The 25430-nt window shown below is 40.2% G+C and overlaps 1 protein-coding gene across 5 annotated transcripts in view; it reads left to right on the forward strand.

Moving 5' to 3' along the window:
- kcnq5a (potassium voltage-gated channel, KQT-like subfamily, member 5a) overlaps window positions 1-25430 on the forward strand; it is a 90717-nt gene that overhangs the window by 39114 nt on the left and 26173 nt on the right. For all 5 annotated transcript variants that reach the window (XM_069712264.1, XM_069712263.1, XM_069712265.1 and 2 more), the window contains exons 2-3: window positions 21948-22038; window positions 24149-24275. In XM_069712264.1, coding sequence (XP_069568365.1) covers window positions 21948-22038; window positions 24149-24275 — 218 coding nt within the window. The remainder of the gene's footprint in view (window positions 1-21947; window positions 22039-24148; window positions 24276-25430) is intronic.

Consider the following 25430-nt stretch of genomic DNA (forward strand, 5'->3'; position numbering starts at 1 on the left):
TTTTTAGTTATTTTCCAAATCTGTGTTCATATAGATAGTTGTCTGCAGTTCATCATTTAACATCTTCATCCATTCAATCTCAATTCTCCAAACCAAGTATCCTGTGTGGGGTTGTTGATCATTGTAGCCCATCCCGGCACACATTAAACATGAAGCACAGTACACCTGTTAGTGATTTTATTGTATTACATTTTTAGTTATCACAAATTTCTGAGCCTCATTCTACAATAATAATATATATTGGTCGGCCGGATTTTTGTTGACTTCTTGATTTGGTCATTTTTCCTTTTAGTTTTGTGACTCTAGCATCGGAAAGTAGGCCATGTTGTTAAACGGTTTCTTTTTTTTTTCCGTTTTGCGTTTATTATCACCAAATAGCCGTTAGCAGGAGGAGAGCTCATTTCATGATGTAGTGATGTGATTTACGATCTGGGGTCTGCAAAGGGAGTTTTATTTTGAAAATTGACCAGATTCTCTGCTATTCTTCCATCTGACTTCCCCAGCTGATTTGCTCTGTGCAGCTTGATGCCGTTTGACATCGGCTTCCATCAAAAATAGACCAGAAGCATATTTTTAGTGAAGTGTAGCGGAGAGCCTCCTCTGGGAGGCTGCTGACACATGCCGCGGAACGTCTGGTGGATCTACAAGCGTCGCCTACAGAGGCAGCAATCAGCCGCGTCGGAGCTGGAAAATAATGCAGCCGGTTCTGGTGAAATCCAGCCGTGACTGCGGTTAAAAGTTCAGAAAGAGATTTGGTTGTCATGTGGATTGAACTTCAGTTTTATGCACCTTTGTAATGATGGTACAGTGTGTTCAACCAATGAACCACTTTAGATTTTTATTTTTACGCAACATTTTAGGATTTGTTTTTTTTATTTTGGGACTCTATCTTTTATGATTTTCAGTTTAAAAAAAAAGTTCATCCTTTACACAGTTTATCCGTTGTCTGAAACAAGCTGTTTTAGCTCCCCTATCTTTAAGCCCCCCTCCCTCTCCCTTACCCCCCCTAAAAGCCCAAAAGAAACTACTATGTAAGATCATTTTTCAGTCTTAATTGGAAACGGCAGCTTCTTAAATCCATACATCCATGTTCCTACTTCCATAAAAGTTAGATCGTGATAAAGTGGCAAGTTGCTGCAGCTACGATACAATTAATCTTCAGCCAGTTTTTAAATATCTGTAATTCAGCTCATGTGACATTTAATAAGCTGTTTATCCCTAATTGTGCATTGAAAGTCCCAAAATAATCGACCTACCATATTCAGGTAGTAGTAGTAATCATAAAAGTACAAATGGTATTACAAGCAGTAGAGGTGGAAGTATGACTGACAGTTGTAGTGGCAATCAGTACTATGGTATAGTATTATCACTACTGAATAGTAGTACTACTTTTCTGATCCCACAATAAAAAATTCTTTAAGCCTCAAAACCCTCTGCAAGAAGTAAAACATACACTGCCAAGGTGAACGTATAGACAGATTTAACAGAATAAATCAGTAACATGCAGAAACACATCGTAAGCAGCACTACATGTTAGTTATATGCGATGTCACCCAGCGCCGACGCTTTCCTGCTTAAACTAAACACACTTATTTCGACGTGTCTTCTCCAGCCTGTTCCAGCCCGTCCTGCCACTCCTGCACTCCTTAATTTTCCCATGGAAAACAATTACCGAAGACTTATGATGTTTACATCACTTTACAAGTGCCTTAAGAGTGCTTCGTTGCATTCCAACAAGTAGTTTGACGTGACTACAAACGACCTTTACGGCTTTTCCGGGGTGCGTAAAGTTCAGCTTTGTATCCATTTACTTGAAGCGTTTAAGTGACACAGTGAGCAAAACTGACTTTTTATAGTTTATTCTTTAGTGCCGTTACAGTCTGTAAACCCAAAAACAAAACATACATAACAAGTAAGAGGTAGAACGAGAGGTCATCATCTCATGAAGGCAAGACCAACTTTTCCAAGCTGTTATTTTTTACATCCATCTCTGAACACCTGCATTGAGACATCGTGACAACCAAAAGCTCCTTCACATCATATTTCTCCCAGGCGTAGTGCCCACCCCCCCTAACCCCCACCCCCATCCCCTTCACCCGCCTTCGCCCTTTCTAGCCATTAAAAAGCTGGTAAATAGGGCCACGACCCCGGCTAGCAAGCCCGTTAATGGATGCATCTGTGGGGACACGGCTCGGCCGGCTGCTCCCCCCGAGCGGGGCCTCTATTTTTTCGGGGGGCTCTTAAAACGCGGTGGAGCTCGGGGGGGCCGGGAGCTCCATAGATGTCCAAGCATCCTGCCGGTGATGGCTCTACCATAAACGGTGGTGAAGTGGGAATACGTTCCAGATGCTGCGGGAACAAACGTGCACTTAAGCACACGCACGCACACACACACACACACACACACACACACACACACACACACACTCACATACACACTCACACTCACACATGCTGGAGTCTAAACCAGCACGGGCCCCGAGGAAGAGGAGGTCTGAACCGGCGTGGAGACAAAAGTTCAAAGGTCAAAGACCACATGAGATTGTCCACTCATCACTCGTATAAAGTGTGCGTGTAGTGAACAGAGGGAATGTAGTGCAGTTAAAAAAGGAAGGTGTATCCTTTACACCACCACACCCTGCTTGTTACACACACTGAACGGGAAGAGACTGATACTTTGCAGCCAGGGCTGATGCCTCCAAAGCAGCTGCTGAGATGCTGCTTCAGCCCAGAGACGCTTATACAAGCTGGTGGTTAGGACATTTTCATAACAGGAAACTCACACAGGAGAACAGAAATCCATACACAAATGCTGCCTGGAGTGGTCTTAATACGGGTTGACATTTGTGAGCACTGATAAAGAAAACCCTTGAAACCAAAATGAGTCTTCACCTCCTTCTTGTCTTGATGGACCGACAGATTATCATTCATTCATGAAGAATCTATTTTTTTCTATCCTCTAGTGTCTCGACATCTTAGGAGTCGCTGGCTGAGCTGGATTCATATCAGTTTCTGGTCCTGACTGGCTCTGCTGTTTGTCCTCCTGTGGTTACTAAACCATCACTATCTATAGACCTCACCACCATCATCTGTCTGTCTGCTTGGACCCAACATACCTCACCTTTAAATGATGCTTGTTTGTACGTTTTTACGTATATATGCGATAATTAGCAGCTTCTTTTTCCCATGGTCAGAAAACAAGAGCAGATGAGACTGGCACAAGTAGAGGTCACGTTCATAGACCTCGCTAAGAGTTCACCTAATGCCGGTTAATCTTTTCACCACCAGATCAATCTCTCTGTATTATAGTATACAGATTTTTTAAATCTTATGCCTGGTGAGACATTCCCGCTCTGACTTAATGAATGCATAGTGCTCAGTGGGCAGAGCACACCAGAGACCGTCAATTTCTATGTTGTTCAAACCCTTTGAGGTAAATTTTGTGATTTTGGACTTCATAGATAAAATTGACTTTTTACTTTTGAGATTGTAAAAGACACTTGTTCTCCGTTACACCGCTCTAGTCTCCGCTTGGTGTCAGTGTGTGTGTGTGTGTGTGTGTGTGTGTGTGTGTGTGTGTGTGTGTGTGTGTGTGTGTGTGTGTGTGTGTGTGTGTGTGTGTGTGTGTGTGTGTGTGTGTGAAGACTAGTGTAAATTGTGTATAACCCAGACACTGCAGTGTTGACCGCAGCCTGTGATGCTGTCCAGACCACAGGCAGCTCGCAGACATCACTGTGTGTGTGTGTGTGTGTGTGTGTGTGTGTGTGTGTGTGTGTGTGTGTGTGTGTGTGTGTGTGTGTGTGTGTGTGTGTGTGTGTGTGTGTGTTTTAAGCAAGAGATGAAACACAGCTACAGTAGTAAGCCAGACACGAGACCCCCTAATATTCCATTACGTAGTCCTCTTTTCCGCAACAAGGCTGCCGGCAGCTCAAAGTCACATCATACTGCCGTGATTAAACATTTACTGTGTAGATTAGTTGCCTGCAGGAAAAGAAAAAAAAAAGTACATTTACTTTATGTTTTAGGAATTTTTGCTGGCATTCTTTTCCAGAAAGACTTATAATGACTCTAGCAATAAAGTAAGCTATAATTTATATGCTTAAATTGTAGACATGGAAGTCAAATCTAGAAGTTCACACAAACCAGAGTGGTTTATTGAGACTGTCGAGTGTCTGTTTGTTTCATTTGTTTAACTTGAAAAAAACACAGCAACATATACCAAAACTCTTTCTAATAAACAGACAATTGTTTACAAGCAGTAGTTCATTTTTAAGCTTGTCTCATAAAACAACATCAGCTAACTGGCTTCAGTAAGCCTGATTTTGGCAATAACTTTTTGCTGGTTTTAAACCCACTTATTTCAGCTCGGGTTTTCTAATCCAGCTATGAGCACATTTATATGAAAGAGATGGAGTTAAAATTATCCTTAAATCACAGAAAATATGAATAAATAGTGTATTTGATGACATGCAATTATTTTGGGGGATATTTAGGTTTTTTTTATTATTCAAAACAAATCACAAAAAGTACATCAGGTCATCACGAACTTCAGTTTGATGTTAATAAGTGCAGTCTGCAAAACTAGGGCAGTTTTAATCGAAGTATAGTTAATCACCTCGTGTGTTACTAGCAATTTTGTGGTCATGCATTATAACACTTAATGTGATCTGAAAACTATTTACAAATATGAAAAAATTTAATAATTTTCACATCACTTTGCATCTTTCAGTGTGAATTAAAAACTTTTCTGTGTCTCTGAAATTAATTAACTGACCTCATAATGCGGGGTCAAACAGTGTTGCATATTTTGCGTCTGCTAATGGTTTGCTTATAGTTGTAATCGCTGGAGTAGGGCAGACTGGCAGTTCAAGAAGTGACGTTAACCAGATCCAGATAGTTTGTTTTCTGTGTCAGGTCAAATTCGTATTTTTTTCAGTCTTATGGAAACATACTAAACCAATTTAAAACATGGCAGGAGAGGTTGCACTGATTTGCAGCAAGCATACGGCCACTAACTTAAATCCTAAAGTGAATTAGAATAACTGTCAGTTTGCCCTCGAGCAAGGCACCGAACACTTTAAGTAGGACGATTAATATGAATACAAAATTTTGACCAGTGTTTTGTTGCACTAATTCCTCTATTTCTTTTGTTTTCTTTTTCTCTATGTTGCTGTTTGTGGGTTCCCTGCTGCGGGATGAGTAGGTGAGTACCTTTCACTGCTTTTGTGCTGTCATTAATTATGCATGCGTACATATACACACTGCAACCAAACTGTGATACATCATACAAAGGATTATAGAATTATGTATTCAATAAGTTAAGTTATGAGTTGTTGGATCAGAGAGTGACTTTCCTAGAGTGTGTGTGTGTGTGTGTGTGTGTGTGTGTGTGTGTGTGTGTGTGTGTGTGTGTGTGTGTGTGTGTGTGTGTGTGTGTGTGTGTGTGTGTGTGTGTGTGTGTGTGTGTGTGTGTGTGTGTGTGTGCGTGTGTGCGTGTCTGGGAGTGCGGCCACCCTAATGGATGGAAAATCTCTTCATAAACTCCAACACAAGATCAAACCACTCGCATACACAAACACAAACACACATCCCACATGAAAAGCACACACACTGTACTGCTCTCACTGTCTTTTTTGTAAACATGCACACACACACACACATGCATACACACAAGAAAGTTATTTTGGCAATCTGAAAGAACACACTGTCACAATGTCCAGGTCGTACAACTAATAAACCTTTTTTTTTTTTAGCCAATATTAAAAATGCAGTGATGGCTTTGTTGGCATGGAGCGAGCTTGGTAGATGATTATCTTTCAGATTACTGACAATAACGTTTTAAAACAGTCAAGCTCAGGTAATGTGATGGTTGAACATTTCCCTGAAATAGCATGGGAAGTGGAAATTTGTTCCAGGCGATTGGTTTCTTTACACTGGGAAAAGTGTTTGCTCAAAACTGAAATTTGTATCTTTACATATTTTGAAATAGAGTTTCAAATCAAGTTAGAGAACACATCAAAGCACAAATTTACTCCACACTTTGGCGAAAAGCTTGACAGATGGTGTCTTACTGTAGACCTAAATGTAAACAGACTTTAATGGCAGTCGCCTGGATGATGGAAAATCAATCACAAAACTTTTAAGACGTTATTATCACTCTAAAAGATTTCATAACTCTATTTTTGTCAGTAAATGGATTGTAAAATGGAATTTGTGTGATGTAATCCTCCAGCAGTGTTGCATTACTTGTAAGATAATATTCATTTGATAATGAGGAAATGGAAGCAAACCAGTGTTCACCTGTAATGACCGCACACATAGACGATCATATGCACAAATAAATATTAGATTGAATACATATAATCCCTTATTGTCCCAGTACAAACTTCCACAAACACACACTCAAGTTCACCGTTAAAGCATCAGTGTTTCTGCCACACATGAGTCAGAATTTAACATCAGTCATTTCTATCATATAGAAGCCCAGAGAAAAGCAGCTGCACTTGCTATCACAGCAGACAGCTCAGGAAATAGCAAGCCATTCTGGCCACACACACACACACACACACACACACACACACACACACACACACACACACACACACACACACACACACACACACACACACACACACACACACACACACACACACACACACTTCTAACTGTAGTCTTGTCAATGTGCAACAGCTGGGCGCAGCTTAAGTTCGAGACGCAAGAGTAAAGGCATGTGGCCACAGCGCTGCTCTGTGCTGCTGTGTGTGTGTTTGTGAAGATGTCCATCAACAGCAACTAAAGAGGTTACTGGGCATAAATGCTGTTAGGTTGCAGATACAAACTGCATTTGCTTAGTTTTTTTTTTTTATCGCATTTAATAATCTTCTTTAAATTTGCCAGGAGGCACTCTGTCATCCTATTGGTCGACGTCAAGGAACACATTGTACGATATGTCAAACTAGGCAGCTAAAATAAAAACTAAATCTGACATACTCGGCTTTTCGTCAAGGTTTTGTGCGGTATCCCACATGCTGCATCGCTGTTCTTTAATTATGTCCCATTTCAAGAACAGTTTGTCGTCAAACGATGACAAAATTTTGTTAAAATCAGACTGAATTTGTGTTATCTGAACCCAACATTAAAGAAGTCTTCACTAGATTGACTAGATTTAGCTGTAAGAAGATTAATCTGTTTAATAGTCACCACTGTTTTTCATTGATTTATGGACAAAAATATTCACTTCTAATTTAAACACTTAGACAGAAGGCAGCCCTGTCAGGGTGGTGTAACGCATTATAATAGAGAGCAATTGCACTTCATCAGACTTTCAATGGCCTCGTTCCTTTTTGTTTTCCACTTTTTCTAATTGATATAAAATAGTAGAAGAAAATCATTCCAAATTCTATATGTTTCTGTCAGCTTTTTCTGGACAATTTTGCATCTTCATTAGAGTTTCTGAAAAGTCGTCAAGAGGAAACTGTTGATGTGTAAATCAATACAAAGGCAGAAAAAATGAGCAAAACAAAAGCAAAGGAGGGAGGGGAAGAAGGAAAGAGGAAGACTGAGGAGGGCTGAGAGAGTATAAGTGATAGAAAAAGAATAAAAATAAAAACAGGAGACAGCAGGGAGGCAAAGAACTGATGGAAAAAGACACATACTGAAGACATTGCAGTGCATAGTGGTTAGTGTTAATCAGGGTGGGGAAGAGCCTCGCAGGCTGCTCTTGATGGGAATTGGCATGTAATCAGCTGGAATAATGTTTGAGCTGTGACAGAGGACTGTGGAACTGAGTGGGAGGTGTGCGTGTGCGTGCATGTGTGTGTGTGTGTGTGTGTGTGTGGTAAAAGACTGGGGGCAAGACACCAGCCAGAACAAAGCAGCATACTCAGCATCCCCCAACAGACTGTCTCATCAAGGCCTTGCTGTTTTTGTCATGCCCTATTGGCCTATATAATATGTATACTCAACATTTAGGTCCTTGAGCATCAGCATATAAAGCAACACAGTGATAAACCGAAGGTCAGAGCCCAAGTGCCCCAAAAACAACCCTGAGATGTAGAGAAAACGGGATGGGAGGTATTTCATTCAAATAACAGCAGTCAGATTATAGCCATGCTGTGGTTCACCATTTGCACTGATAGATATGATTCATATGAAATGTTCAGTTTGTTATAAGGACAGTTTATACAGTATATATAGATACGTATATGAATACATTCACTCAAACTTAAATTGCTGTAAAATGCATGAAAGTTGGTTGGTTGTTTGGTAAAAAAGATTTTTGGCAAACATTTTTTTACTTTGATTGTTATTTTTCTCGTCTGCAGTTCATACAACTCTCCATTCCACTCGTTAGGGTTTATGAGAGTAAATTTGCTCGAAGTTTATTGTTTTGACGACACACTGCATCTAAAATTGGACGTGGTCTTTTGGTCTTAAAAATGAAGCCAATGCGTAAGTTCCTTAGCATGCATTACCACTGAAGGCCACTAGGGGCTGGCTCCAACAGACTCCATTAAAAAGCATAAACTTCTCAACTTTAGAAGAAATTTCCCCTCGGGGATTAATAAAGTGAATAAAATCAAAAAAAATCACCAAAAAAAAAATCAAAAACTTTAAGTCATTACAGTGTGATTAGTTGAATTTACTCCTTTTCAGTGTTCTAGTGGTTTTTCTGGAAAATTAAAAATGAATTAGAGGTAAAGAGTATGTTTGTTGGCGTGCCTGGTTTGATTGACATGCCTGGGGTGCAGTCAGGTTTCCAGTATAGGTGGGCGGGGCATAGTTTCCTATGGAGTCAGAGCCCAACAAACACCATATTGCATCCTGGTACATCAAGGCTGCAGGTCTCTGCATCTCATCTGTGATGGATAACTTTTAAACGTGGGTGAAAACAACAGCTCCAAAGAACCAAAACCTGACATTTGCTGCAACATTGTTGTTTTGTAATAAAAAAAACTAAAAAAAAAAAAAACTGATGTGAAAGTCCGCTGTAGCTGCAAAATATAGTCCAGCTTGGAGGTATATAAGTATGATAGGGTAGTAGGATTGGTCCTAATTGTTCAGGAATATGAGAAACCCAGTGATTTAAAGGAGTTAAATCAACTGAGAATTGTAAACAGATTGATTATATCAAGAAATAATAATATTGGTGTTGTATCAATAGCTATATCAACCTGATGGGGATGTGAATTGTTCACGCACGCGAGGCAGCCGGCCATGTGGCCGGCCACACAGGGAGACGGGATAGAAACAGATGCAGTGTGTTATGCACATGCGTTACACATGTGCACACGGAAAGCACAGACACATTGTGCACATCTCATTGATACCCGCCTTCAATCATAAACAAATATGCTACACACATTATACACAAATGGACGCGCACATCAGATTGCCCACATTTTCCCCACCAATCAGACATCAAACGGCAGTCTGACGGTTCCCGGCGAGAGCTTTTTGATCTGGTTAGATGGGTGTCATTCGGGCACACGTTTCTCCCATCTCCCTCCATCAGCGAACAGCCATTTGTCCCCATCACTGATTATCCATCTTATCTGGAGGCCATCAGCTTGGCTGATTGGGACATTCCCGGAATTCCATCTTTTCCCCGCTGCTGGAATGTCTGCATTTCTGCTGCTTGTTAAAATGTTGGCTCTTACTGCACACATTTCCACAGAATTCTTCCGTTTTCTGGTTTATCTGCCACATATTTTCTACTCTATCCTGTTCACCACATCGTGGTGCTCAGACGGTCAATAAAAATTCAGCTAAATGCCATAAAGATAAAAATATTTAGGATTTTGACACATTTTGTTTTGATTTTTATGCCTTTACAATTTGGGTTACATTCACCAGGAAATGTTGTGCCTGTCTTAGTACATGCGTGTCTGCTTTTTCCACATGCTTTCTTTAACTCTACAGTATCACTGCGAGCTACCAGCTAAAACGGCTATATTTCACCTTTAAGTGCCGAAAGCAGTGACCAGAGTCGTGCATTCAGCACAGCCTGCCAGACTGTATTTCACCGGTCAGCCAATAGCAACACAGATATATGGAGCGCAAAGAGAGTTCAGCATGCACAGTCAGGAAACGTTTTTGTTTTTTTACACCTCATCCCTCTTTTGTTCTGCTACCTGTGCCACTTATGGTTTATGGCAGTATTTCCTCCACCTCCACCGCCTCCTAATGAATTCCTCCACTTTACTTCCCCGATGCAGACTGATCGTAAAATTCAGTTTAAGAAATAATGGTTTCATTTGAATAGTCTAAAAATGTTCAGGTTTGCTTTGATATGATCCAGAGTGATTTTTCTTTATCTCTGCATCCTTGTTTAAGGTCTTGGAAAAACAAGATTCATTACATTTAAACATTGAAATGAAATCCTTCCAGTCTGAAAAGATTTCCAAAGCAAAATGAAAAAGACTGTGTTGCAGCCAAAAGTGATTCCACCTATTGACTGTCTGCTGCGGACTTTTAATGAATTGTTTCATAAAACTGAATCCAGGACAGAAGAAGGATCAATGGAAGTGCAGAACTTTCTCCGTTGTAGATCCAATTAAATCTATAAATAAAATTATTTCAATACATCAAGATGCTAAAAATAGGAATTTAAAAGTGTTTAGAGAGATCTGGTGATACGTGTGAAGTACAACTGTGTGTGTTTACTTTTCTCTCAAAGGGGACAAACGTCATTATGAAGTGTTTATTATTTCTGTGGCTCTCAAACACACCCAGCTCTCTTGGTGTCTTTTCTTTTGATTTGTTAAAGAAAAATAGGAAGAAAAAAGAAAAGAGAGAGAGGAGGTACAGCTGATTTTCTTTCTCGCCTGCAGGCTGACTGTGTCCCAATTCCACCAGACTGGAATTGGGGTGAAATATCTTTCTTCCTCTTGGTCTCTATCATTTTGCTCTCTGGCTCTCATTCCTTTGTGGTTTCTCTCTCTTTGGTCCCTTTTTTCCACCTTCTCCTCCCTTATTAAGCATTCTTTCGGGGTGCTTTGAAGCATGTGTAATGATGTATTATCTACCTCTTATTTTCACAAATTTTTCATTTTTGTAATGCTCCTAAAGGTTTCTAATCAAAACCAAATGAAATGAACAACATTGATACAATTTTGCTGGTTAAGTACATGTGTTTTGTATCAGCGGAAGCTACAACAGATTCATTATTCTCAAACTTAATTAGTGGGAAATCATATGGAAAAGACGACATTGTACAGGTTTAAAGAACGAGAGAAATGCACTGCAAAAACGGCAGCAAAAATTTAGTCATCTAAAAGGAATAAATATTTTCAGTTACACCTCCTGATTCATGCAGTTTAGCGTCCGTCGCAAAGGATTTTATTTGTATGTATGTGTCATGGTCGACATCGATTTAGCATCAGTAAGACCTTTTCACAGACATCATCCCTATGCACTCACATCCCTTTAATCTTCACAGATGCTGGACCTCAGAGGTGGAAAAATACACACAAAAGGCACAAAATCGTATTACAGTTTTAACTGTTAAAAATGAACCCTCTTCACTTAATCAACGTTCAAAATCACAAAGCTAAACCCTCGGAGGGCAGGAGGCAGCAGAACAGATGGAGCTGTGTGGGCTGATACACGTGTTGATGCATTTGATAGTTGCTTGGACTGAGTGTACAATAACGGCATGCATGCATATTAATGCACACGCACTCGCCACTTTAAAGTGCTAGAAGCGGCACATATACTGTATGTAGTAGACGCTCACACACTTGCACTAATATAAGCCGGACTGAGTCAGCGCCTCTCCGCTTCAGTTTCAGTGTGTCTGTGCTGAGGGAACCAATCAGCCATCTGTTGGCCTAATGAGCTGACTCCACTCCACCAAAGCAATTCAACAGCCTTGTTTCACCCCTCCAATCCCCTCATCCGCACTTCCACAATTTCACAGCAGCTGTGATTTTGCACATAGTTCTTGACATTGTTTTTGTATTTTTTTTTTTTGTATTGTTATTGTTTACTTGTTTGATGTTAGTCTTTTCTCTTCATGAAATGGAACTTGGTCATCAGTCAGCGAACTTACTATTAGTTATCTTTTTACAACCCAGCGCCTTCACAAAAGTACTAGCTCTTTTGCTGTGTAAAGTCAATGGCAATTCTCCTTAATTTCACATAAATAGTCAATAATTTTTGCTGGAAATTTTTATAAAGGGCAGATAAACACAAGAACACTATTTAGCATACGTTGTACATGTATATCGACCTTTCTAAAGCTAGCAGGAAAGAGTGAAATGATTTTAGTCACGTGAAGATGCCAATAGGTGTAACTCATCAAATCCCCTGAATCATCTTGAGCAATGAATATATGCTGGATGGAAAAACATTTAGGAATATATTTTATTTGTCCTCTATGGGAGAACACTCCACACACAATAAACTAAACCAAATGGACCTGAATTCAAATATTAAACTTTTTCTCATGTAAAAAAAACCCACTAACACTCCCTACTTTAAAAAGAAAGTAAGTAAATGCGGCATCCAAATTAGCTTCAGAAACGCCTGAAGAATACAGACAAGAAGCAAGAATAGATCCCTGATGACCATATTTTGGTTTTAGCTTAACTGAGCTTGCAGTTAAACTGCACAGACTTTGTACTTGTTCAATCGTAACTCTCTTTGGACTGTACTAGCTAGGTTTGAGTAATGAGCCTTCATGCACATGCTGCTCATAGTTACGTGGCATTAATCAAGGCGGCTCACTAAGCCCAGAAGATATCCTATAAAACACAAACTTTCTGTCATAATCTGCACAATATTGATGGCTAATCGAAGTGGAAAATGGCAGTTTATAGCACAACAAGAAGAAAGAGGAAAGTGTTTCGCTGAATTTATACAGGCAGCACAGGGTTTAAGGTAAAATAGACAACTTCATGTGTTTTGACTGCGCAGCAATTGCAGAGTTGTCCTTGTAATTCCTCGGATTAGAGTTTTGATTTGGGTAAGGTTTATGGTATTTGATGCATTTGTCTCAGTGTGTTCCAGATTAAGTGATTATTTAAAATAGATACAGTATTTTGAATTTAAAATCCATCTGATCTGCTCTCCCTTTCTGTTTCTGTCTTTCACTCTCTTCCTCTCTCAGTCATTCTCCATCTGTCTCTGACATCTGCTGTGCAGCACTCTGAACAGGAGTCTTGGAGTGGTATTAGTGCTGAGATGGGTGCTGATAGGAATCTGATGTATGGTGTGTGTGTGTGTGTGTGTGTGTGTGTGTGTGTGTGTGTGTGTGTGTGTGTGTGTGTGTGTGTGTGTGTGTGTGTGTGTGTGTGTGTGTGTGTGTGTGTGTGTGTGTGTGAGAAGCCAGTATTTTTATGAACCCTGTTAGCTGTTGGCCTTCTTCAGCAGTATGTCAGTCTGTGTCTAGTTAGTGAGAACACACGTACGCACGCACACACTCGGAAAGCTTTCCGACTCTTCTCGCACCCGTCACCCATCTTCAGAGCATCCCACATCTTGGAAAGTTGGCCTCTGTCCGGCTCTTTTCTTTCTCTTGGTACCCCTCTCCCAAACTTTACTATCTATCTCTCTCTCTCTCCTTCCTCTGTGATCACATGGCTTGTAGTTGTGGAGTAAGAAAGCAAACAGCTGCTCCTTAAGCTGTAAAGGAGTTGTGAGGGGTCTTGTTAGGGCACTACATGTTTCAGATTTGAGTTTCTTTCTGCTTCTATATGCGTAGGTGTATTTTATACTTTGTGATGTATGAGGGCCAATCAAAAATGTTTAGAGACGGTTGGCAGTGAAATATCGTGGTAAACAGTGGTGACGTCACCCGTTGGTTTTTGAACGGCCGTTATGAAGCCTTGAGTTCGGAATTTGGCCGGCGCCAACATTCTTGTTCGGAGCGGTTTGGAACCAGAAGTGACCATATTTGGGCGAACTGGAGAGGAGCAAATAGATCTGATTGGAAACCTGATGATACTATGTCCCACCCACCGACAGCTGTAATCTGACGGCACCAGAGGCCTGTCAATCACACAGACTTTATTGACTGAGAATTTTGTGTTTTAGTTGAATGGGAGTATATGGAGCCGGAGGCTTTCTGGAGCCGACCTCTAGTGGCACTCTGTGGTATCGCAGCTTAAGGCGCTTCCGCATCGGCCTCAATTTTCAGACCCGGAAGCTACGTCCACTTTTATATACAGTCTACGGTTTGTCCTTAATTCCCTTTGATGGTTGTATCGGTCTCCAAAGATTTTTTTTTTTTTCTGAGTTACAAATAATTTACTGAGCTGGGCATGTTGATGCAAATGAACAGGGCAATCTCAGCAAAGCATAGACAGCTGCTTTTGTATTTTGGCAACATTTCAAGAAGATAAGAGGGATCACCGAGCCAACTTGACAGCGAGTATGTTGCCGTTTCTTACATTTGTTGAGCTCTAATAGAATTAGTCAGCATTACATGGATCAGCCCCAGATAAAAAGATACTGTCGCTTTAAGGGCAACGGGTTGCCGTAATGAATAGAGCCATGACACTTTAGCCTTTCTCAAGCAAGACAGTAAGACTTCCACTTCCAAATGACCTTTGAACCCTCCTAGGTCACATTGAGAATCACTTCTTTTTTTTCTTTTGATGGAGAAAACCTTACACAAGCATCCAAAAATAACTGGCCCGTGCTGCTTCGTGTTCTTGGCCCGGCTCTGTTTGGTCAAGTAGTTGCTTAGAAATGAAAACGTATGTTTTATCGCTGCCATCATCAGGTAAAATACTGCACTCGACTGGATAAACACAGGCATTAACTAATAGAGGTCTGGCTGGAGAATCGACCTGGCTCCATCTCGCCTTCTCACTCCTTCTCCTCTCTAACTCTTCCCTTTCTCTCATCGCCCCCTGTCATCCCTTTATCTGAATGTGTGCTTTTCATTCAGCCCTCCTTCCTCGAATTATGCCAATTTGAAAATAGAGATGTGACAGATTGAGCAGCACACACGCACACACACACACACACACCGAACCACATAAGTATTGATAAAAATGGGATCGATGCGGTGACAGCTGGCATAGATCCAGAGAGAGAAAAAGAACGATGAGTCGGTAAGAGAGACTCGGCCTGTTCTCTCAGCTCGTCATCTCTCTCCATATTTGCCTCTCTCCTGTTTTATTTCTGATGTGCCGATTGACCAGGCCTGTTTTCTTCGAAGGAGAAACGTTATTTATAACGAAGCTCGATCTTTATCTTCTAGCTCTGCTGCTGGTTTCACTTCTCCAGTGTTCAGTCGTTTTCACGCACAGGATTCAGTGTTTTGTTTTGTTTTGTTTTTCTTCATGTCACGGTGGAGCTCTCTGACGCTCTCCTCCTTTTTGTATCTCCAGTAGTTGCTTTTGTTTTGTTACCTTGACATTACGAGGGTTTCTATTCATGTACTCGCTTTGCACATGGAGCCTCTTTGATTTTTCTCTTCCTCTAGTTTTCAATCTCTTTCTCTCTGTTTCCGTTCCGTCCCACTCTCTTGATTGAAAGTGTCTGCGTGGTTGGCACAGAAAGAAAGACGGAAACAGATTATGATAGCAAACTGTATTGTGTGGAAAACCTTGACCTTTCACGTAAGCAATCTGTCTCACACACACACACACACACACTCAACACACTTTCTCTCCTATTTGCAAACGCTTATTTAAATGTAAAAACAACCTTATTTATTGTGCTCTTCCACATACATAGTTACACTCAATAATTTCAAACGTACATGATCGTGCTTTTACAGTGCGCATAAATATATGAGCTTCACGATCCCTTCAGAAGATTTACAGTCACTCATATGCTCACATTCTGCTCTGAGTCTGTTCAATGATTTTAAATCTTCCCCTACTTAGATGTGTCTTCTGAGAGCCAATTTGTTATCCACATTATAAATGCAAAGTCAAACAAGCCTCTCTCTGAAGTTGCGTGTGCAGTTCGGTGTCTTACAGGGTTGTGTGTGTATTTATTTATTGTTGATATCAGCGTGAACGCGTCGCAGTGGGCTGCTAACAAATCATGAAAGACATCTGAATGTGCACAGACATTAGAGGATTATTTCTTTTATTTTATTGTTGTTTTTCCTCTTTAAAGGAAATTATAAGTAAAACTAGATTTATTTTTTTTCCCCATTAAAAATGTGAGGGGAGTTTGTTGGGACACATCTATGGCTTGGATGGATTTTAAGTTACCTACAATTTCGGAGTTGCATTTCTAAAAGAAAGATCTGGTCAGAGAGTTTAAAATTCTGTTATATACGCCACTAATATTGCTTGGAAACTAAAGATAAGACTGTTGATCTACAGATTATAGTTTTAAGAGGATCAAAATGAACGTGTGGTCAAGTTTAGACAAGAAGCAAATTTTTAACTGGACATTCATTTGTCACTGTTCCATGTAACTACTGTTTATTTCCAGTTGTGCGAATCTTGTTTGCATCTTGAGATCTCGTGCTCATAATGAAACCGCCTTGTGAGCCACGGCTACAAATCTCCAGGACCTGATTACTCACACTCTCACCTCTCATTCCTCAGGCTTTTCAGGCTTCTTCGTCAGCTTGTAGACGAGTAGCGGAGGTTTTTGGCTGTATATGGGTTTGTCCGCAGGTCTTCACGTTATTCTTGTTTTTTACAACTTGATGGACTTAAGAAGTACATTTTAAACCCCCAACATCCATCCTGTATTTGATTTCTGATGAATATTTTCCAAATCTTGTAACTTTAATGAATGACACATTCAGAGAGAGTTAAATCCATGCCACCCTCATGTTTGTGTTGGATCTGAGGCCAGTAGGTGGCAGCTTATAGCATAACGACTGGGAGCTAACAGCAACAGCTAGAATCTCTCCAAAACATCCGGAAAACATCTCACCACCTTCGCTTTCAGTCTTTCTGATTAGAAATGCCAATCACCTTCATGTTCCAGCTTTGTACATCACACTCACAGACATATGACTCATGGCATTAAATTATATGTTCAAACAGGGACAATTTTCCTTTTAGGTAGCTGTAACAACGCATTGTTCATTAGACGTCATTCTTGAAAGTCAGAACTATGAGTCACAAGTACTGTCGGCAAAAAAAGCAGTATGCTAAAAGGATCATTTGTCAGGTTTATTCTTAATAACTGATGTATATCTTTGTCAGGTTGGTCTTCATAATGTTTTTTGATGAAAGGAACAAATAACTGCTATGAGATGTAATTTTCAGTTTATGGTATAAAATATGTAAAAACTGTAAAAAAAAATAAAAAAATTGTACAAGGAACACTGTGTTATTACAAAGATGATCTATTCTATAAATTATTAATGATCTTATCAAACTTTTTCCATATTGTCCAATCAGAAAAAAATACATTTAGTGGACAACCTTACCTGAGCTTTCACTGAACACACACTTGCACACCACAAACTCATGATTTCAAAGACACGGCTACAAGAGCACCAGTATCAGTTTTTAAATTGACTGAAAATAATTCACCAAGGGATGGATCGATGTTACAGTCTTATTGATTGTATGTGTCATGCGACTGCCGTCATTCAGTAGCAGCTACTCGTTCATCATGTCCGCAGCCACTGAATAATTCCATCATCAGTTGATATACAGCAAGAGGTGGAAGACATTGAAGATGCGCAATGTTCCTGATTGAATGAAGTGATAATTGATAATGACTGATAATGTGCTGAGTGCATGTAGGAATGATAAGTGATGTAAAATGATGGCAATTTTAACAATGTAAATGAAAAGTAGGTAAAAAAAAAAACATCAGATATCGCTGCATTTCATGTAATTTATGATTACTCAGTTGGCTCAGAAGTCCCAAATGTCACATTTTCCCATCAGTATGTCTACATAATAATCACCTGATGGCTGAAGTGACAGATCTATTACCTGTCCACCAAATGGTAAAGCATCTCTTTTTATCTTTGTATCTGTTGCGGGCAAAAACGAGAAATGCTCTAATAGTAAAGTTAGTTTTGAATGTGACATGACAACGACCACTGGTCGTGTTGTTACTGCCATCAAAGAAAAATAACATGTTTTTGAAGTCACACATAGCCTCTATCTGGATGTAAATTGCAAAAGCCATTCAGTTTCAATTGATGGACTGATTTCGCATTCAAGGCCGTAATCAAGGTCCCCGAACACAGAAGTATTCAGGCATTCGGTATTCGCTTTGATTTGTGTTACTTCAGCCTTTTTTATTTATTCACTCAAAGCCTGCTTCTGAAATGTAATAGAGACACTACAGCAGAATCACGAGGACTTTTGTGTGAAACTGAGACCTTGATGAAAAACCCTTTTTGAAAATATGCAATTGGACATACAAAGAGAGATTTCATTTGTACATTGACATTCAACCGAGCTTTTTATTACAAAAAAGTGGGAGGGTGATTTTCTTTTTTTTAACAGATCTGTTTTAACGTACTCCTAAATGGGCACGTAGTGCTTTCAGAAAAAGTGACTCAGTTGGTAAACAATACAAACACACAGTTGTGTGATTTGCTAAATTAAAAGTACATTTTTAATGTACTTTTTTTTTTTTATTATTATTATTTCAGCTCATCGGTATGTTCTAAGTTTCTAAAAAGTAACGATACACACAGAACAATCTGGAGAATTTAGTTTATCTATTCAGTTGAGACTCAACAATTTGTCTGCACACACAGGCAGTACACACACACAGGCAGTACACACACACACACACACACACACACACACACACACACACACACACACACACAGGTTGACTTTAGGTTTCTTTTCACAAGCGCATCTTCAAAAAGCATTTTGTTTACCGTTAGTCTTCCTCCTTTATGTTGAGGATATCTGAATATCTAAAAGGTTTCAGATCGGCTAAAAGGTCAATCAGATCAGCTGACACCAGAGAGCCTCACCGCGCAGCTCCGCAGCTGAACTCATTAGCGTAATTCTGAGATCACGCCAGCTAATATCAGCAGTCAGTCCACAAGATTCCTGAACTTTGGTTCATTCCCGAGGAGTCACTACCTTTAAGTTGTGCATACTGTACTTCACCAAACTTTTCTAATGCCACAGACGCCTGTAAAGCCTCAAGGTAACCTCACATTTGCAGTCCGTCTCTTTTCACACTCGCAGCTCAGTCCAAAAAAAGCTTCTTTTTTTTTGGTTTGTTTTGTTATAATTACAGCATACTATGAGTGCTTTTCAGAACCCACATACAAACCAAAAACTGCACCTGAACCAGATGCTCTTAACTTTGTTCCTTGTCCTGTCAGGAGGATAAAAAAAAAACTGTTCATGTGGACACTTTACAGTGACATTTGTGGCACTCAGATAGCTTAAGCTAAAAAAAAAAAAATGAGTACTTACAGCTTTCAGAAATGTGTGATGTGTTGTCAGAGGGCAAAAAAGTTTATTCCTGATCCAAAAAGTACCAACTTGAAGAAGGGGTGAAAAGCCCGTTGTTATTCTGTAGTTTAGATGTGACATTAATGTAACACACTTTTAGACAGCAGTGCACCTTCTAAAGTAACAAGCAGTGGAGATGGAGTGTACTTTAAGTGCTTTATACATCCACCGAATGGACAAACAAAATAAAAATGGACCGTGGACAGAGCACAGTGCTTTTACAAAAGTAGTTTCTTTTCATTTTTACACAATAAAACAACATAAAATAATCAAATTTGAGCTTGACCATGAGTTCTTGACCTTTTTAACTCCATAAGAAATAATTTAATCCCAAAGTTTGTTTACTTTCTTCCCCTGGAGCTTTGGACCATAAGTGCACATTGATAAATGAAAACAAAAATGGAAGTGAAGAGGTTGCATTTTTTTTCACCAGTTAGTAGTCTGGTTAATCACAGAGACACACACACACACACACACACACACACACACACACACACACACACACACACACACACACACACACACACACACACACACAAACTGGCTGCTGTTTGTAAGTCTGCTCTTTGTGCTGTCTGTCTGCATGACAGTAAAGAGCTATTAGAGAAGGAGTCGCTATCAGATGCAGATGTGCAATGGAAGTTAGGAACTATCAGTCCTCCTCTGCAGCCACAGTGCGCACAATGTTCCCACACACGTGCACAATCAGCTCCCTTGTCATATTCCTTGTGGATCCCGTGGAAAATAAATGGTGGCATCCATCATCCAGGAGAGCCAGAGGAGGGGAAGATACAAAGTGATGGTTAGTGGGGTCCGGGGAGAGAGGAAGGTGAAGTGAAGCAGAGATGTGGGAGAGGGAGAGATGAGGTGAGGAGGGAAGTGAGGAAGGAGGGGTAAATAAAGCACATAAAAGAGACAACTAAGACACACTTTGTCCTGAAAATGAGCAGGAAATTAAACCGGAGCACAGTCTGTACACAGAAAACAAACACTCGACGATCTGTAGAGACACGACCATAAATATCAGGGAGACAGATGGCATCTTAAAAAAAAAGGAAAACAGTTCAGAGATGCTCTGAAGAAAGTCAGGCTGGGACTGCTAGCCAGTGCATATGTTGCCTGGAAGCTGCCTTATGAATTTTAATTTGTATTTGCTCATTAACCAAGTTACCATATGACTTGTATGGGACTGAGAGGTTTCCCTGCAGGCAGCATTGAGACAGAGGGGAGGGCTGATGTACAATGAGGACTGATGCAGTGTGTGTTTATCATCTATGTAGGAACTGTGTTTAATGGAGATTTATTCTCAGTGTTATTACACGTCCACACGTTAATATCACTGTCAATTCTATAGGTATCACACAACTGCATTTTTATTTTTTTATTTTTGATGAATTCAGCAGATTTTAAGACGTTAAATGGAAATTAAATTACAAAATTGTGATTGTTACCTCCACTGGTATCATTTTGGTTCAACATTCGTAGGTTTTTAAATATGACCTCTGACATGTCTTCACCCTAATACAGTGTAGGTTAACAGGATTTTCTTTGTGGAATTTAATTTAATCTAATTTTAAAATGTCAATCGTTCCATGTTTTTCCACATGGTAAGAGACTATTTCCTCAGTAGACAGTTACGTCAATAAAGACTGGTAACCGGAGAGACATTTGTGGGCATCACAAACAAGGTTGTTGATTGTGTTTGTTCATATCTGAAATCCTGGTCCAATAAAACCAAAATTATCTGCTTAGATAGACACCAATAGGAAGTGAGTGTTGTTGGAACTGTTTCCAGCGACAGCAGTAGCCACCGTGGCACAACAAAGAAAAGTGTCCTTTATAGAACTTTAAACTTTATCCCAGCTGCTTGTGGCTCAGGTGGTGTAGCCGCTCGGCTGCTATCCGAGTGGTCGACGTTCCTTGAGCAACACCCAAAAGGTTGAAGGGAAATATTTCAAGTCACTTGAGCTGATATCTTTTGGCAGATGAAAAACAAATCTAAAAGAATGGATGTCACCATGAAACTTATAGATCACCGCTTTTAAATCCCATTATTTTCTCCTTTAGAATAACTAGCCTGCAATAGAAAACATTTTATTGAATGCAAACACGTGCACACCAGCTGCTTCTTCAGCCAGTGTTACTGTTACAATGATTATTTTTGCCTTTAGTCAATCTAACAAATCATCTGACAATCTTGAGTGAAGCTTTAAACACTGCTCAGCCTCGTCCTAATGACGCTCATAACGGTTTGAATCCTGCTCAATGTAGCCTGGCACATGATGAATTAGCGCTTTCAGATATTCATTGTGTGTTTGTGTGTGTATATTGTTGCAGGTGTGTGTGTGTGTGTGTGTGTGTGTGTGTGTGTGTGCGTGCGTGTGTGTGTGTGTGTGTGTGTGTGTGTGAGTGTGTGTGTGTGTGTGTGTGTGTGTGTGTGTGTGTGTGTGTGTGTGTGTGTGTGTGTGTGTGTGTGTGTGTGTGTGTGTGTGTGTGTGTGTGTGTGTGTGTGTGTGTGTGTGTGTGTTACCAGGGCTAATGAGCCTAAACCTATGTGTGTTTTTTCCACAGGTTCATCCTGGTCTTTGGATGTCTGGTTCTCTCTGTGTTTTCCACCATCCCTGCTCACCAGGAGTTCTCCTCACACTGCTTGCTCATCCTGGTAGGACACACGCACACACACACACACACACACACACACACACACACACACACACACACACACACACACACACACACACACACACACACACACACACACACACACACACACACACACACACACACTCACGCACACAGACCATTAAGTGTATTCAAGTCAGCATGTCTCCAGGAGAGTGCTTCCTGAGTTCACATCATATTCTTATTATATTGAGTCATAAATTAATAGTAATGAAAGTGAGTGTGCGTTCAAGATTCTAAATGAAAGAATCTTATATTAGTCATTGAGTGTAAAGTATGTGTGTGCCATCTGAGTTTTAGACCTTGGCTGTGTGAAAATTAATTAAAAGTGGGGAAAGAAAATTGTGAGACAGACCTTCAAAAGGCTGTTTGAGAGTTAAGACTTCGAGGGTTCAGGATTCACTGATAGGCATTTAGTTGTAAGGGTCGATGGTATTATGTGATTGAGGATCCTCACAAAGAAAGAAGGTTACAAATGTGTGTGTTTGTGTGCGGTTTAGTGATGCCGAGGTCTGCATTATAAATGCTGATTGTGCATTCCCCGCACTACAATAGACTGTAATGATGGGTCCCCTGTTACTGAACCATCAACATTATGTTGTTACAATTTAGTCTAACAAGTCTGTGCCTCAGATGTGATTAAACAGAAATTCAATAAAAAACAGAGCAGGTGGGGAAAAAACAGTGCAGCACAAATAAACTGCAAACAGCAGTAGGTGAACAACAACATATTGCTCTCAGGAAAATCAAACTTTCTTCACCATGCAGACCGTTTTGTTTTTTTAGCCCAGGTTTTGAGATTTCTGAAGTGTAAAAAACATTTTTGTGTCCAAGTTTGTGTGTATGATTCCCAGAACACAGCAAACCATTGAAGGAACTGTCCTGCCCTTCTTTTTTTTTTGGCCTGGAACCTGTTAATTTACCATAGACAGTGAAAGCTGGGTATAAAATCCACCTGCCAGTACCTTTAAAGTTCACTAATTAACACGTTATATCTTGTCAATTTAATCTGTTACAGCGGGCTATTAACTATTAACACTTTTCCTCAAGTGATTTCCTGGAGTCTTGTCAATGTTTATTTGAACCTTTTCGCCTAAACCAGGCTTATTGTTTCCCCAAACTTTCAGTATATGAAAATCTGACGTATGACAGTTGTATTGTTCTTCTCATGTCACTCTCAGCCTAAAAAGATTGAGCAGATTTCCTAAAATGACAAATTACTGCTATAAAGGAAAGTTTTCTTACGTTACAACTTATGTGACTATTTAATAATATAAAGAAAAATACTTTCTTCTACAGTCTAAATGTTGCCACGTCATAACAGGAAAAGTGCAGGTGTTACCAATGCCTTTAAAAATGATTGCTTGTTGGAACATTGCCTGTGCTTTTCCCGCCATAACAAGTCAAAATGTCTGTCGTGCAAAGAGCCTCCGTCACTGCAGACATCTAAACTGTCGTGACAGGAAACGCACAGCTGTAACTAATAACAACATCAATGACTCTGCTCCACTGAAGCGTCACTGCGAGCCCAGTCAGTGAGCCTGCATGCGTAATAACTGGCACATCTAATTGGAACACATCCATTAGTAATGTTATTAATTGAACCTGTGCTTCTCCTGCCAGCACACGTCAAAATGTTTAGCTCAGCGGCTATAAAGCACACCCATAAAGATGTTCTCGAGCATAGTAATGACAATGCAAGTCATGTTTTTTTTCTCGCATTTATCTCATATGGACCTTTATAATAGTTATAGGAGGAGGATTAGTGTGTGTGTTTGTGTGTGTGATGGAGGACAGGTGTTTTCTACAGTGGTTTCAATGTTCGAGCCACAGTACACAAAAGCCTAGCAACAAAGTGAGCTCAATCCACGACCTTTCGCTGTGACTGTCTTTATGATGCTGAGCTTTTGAAAATATTTAAGTATGTGAAACTGTGTGTGTTTGCGTGTGTGTGTGTGTGTGTGTGTGTGTGTGTGTGTGTGTGTGTGTGTGTGTGTGTGTGTGTGTGTGTGTGTGTGTGTGTGTGTGTGTGTGTGTGTGTGTGTGTGTGTGTGTGTGTGTGTGTGTGTGTGTGTGTGTGTGTCCCGCAGGAGTTTGTGATGATTGTAGTGTTTGGGCTGGAGTACATCATCAGGATCTGGAGTGCTGGCTGCTGCTGCCGCTACCGGGGCTGGCAGGGACGCCTCCGCTTTGCCAGGAAACCGTTCTGTGTCATAGGTAGGTTAAATATGTTACGTACATAACCTACTCACATTAAGTCAAAGAAAGTCATGATGACTTTTGTTTTGTTGCGGACGGGAACAGCCGGTCATCTGGGTGAATTGCTGTGTTCAAATGGGGTCATATTTACCGCGAACAGAAGAGTCCGTATGAACTCCGCCCTCTTTTGGTATTCAAGGATGTTGGAACAAAGTTTTTTCTCTAAGCCTCGAGTTCACGAGTTGTGACGTGTTTCCTTACGTTTACGGAAATGGTCATGAAAGTTCATTTTTCGTTTGATATTAGACTAATATATTGTAATTTCAGTCATGTAGAATTTGTCTTCATAACTTAGATAATAGCCTACGATTTTCCCAACGTCCTTATCTTTTCCTGCGGTGCCTTTGCATTTTCTATATCACTTTAACCCACCTGTTAGCTTCCTAAATTGTTAGCCTCTGTGGCTTCTAGACGCCGTACATGTTGCTGCTGCCTAGCAATGGTGTCACGACTTAACCATTTGAAAGGCAAGCATACGGTGCACACGACTTCCCATGTTGTAACCACGAGCTCACGAACTCCATTTGAACACAAATGTCCTTTGTTTGTTCCATAGACTGTATATAAAAGTGGATGTAGCTTCTGGCGCTGAAAAAGTAGGCTAAAGTAGGAGTATCTTAAACTGCAATACCAACGAGTCCCACCAGAGGTTGGCTCCAAAAAGGCTGTGGCTCCATAGTCTCTCATTGACAGGCCTGTCATCCTTTGTGCTGCGTCACATGACCTCCATTACATGACCTTCCTCTTAGACCCTGTTCATATATTGAAGTACTTTTCACCTATAGACGAGGCAAAACGTGACCCTGACACGGTATCCTCCAGTGAATTGATAGGTGTATCACACACAACTCCAAACACCTTTATTGTATTTGTTCAGGCTTTTCTCAGGATTTATATTTCCCTGGTGATATCACATCAGTCTTTACACAGTTTAGATTGACAATTGACTGGCAAGTCATTGCTTGTACTACATGTTATTGTGTGATTTTAAGGGATTGCTAACCAGTAGTAGCATTTTTTTTGCCATTATGGACAGATGCTGTTTTTAAAATTTCTTCTTCACTATCCTGTCATTGAAAAAACTATCAGACGAGCAGGAAAATTCAAGATTGT

This window comes from Brachyistius frenatus, unplaced genomic scaffold (genome assembly GCF_029030835.1).
Source record: "Brachyistius frenatus isolate BFR_SWC_R1_liver_20210118 unplaced genomic scaffold, ASM2903083v1 Contig_108, whole genome shotgun sequence".
Lineage (NCBI taxonomy): Eukaryota > Metazoa > Chordata > Actinopteri > Embiotocidae > Brachyistius > Brachyistius frenatus.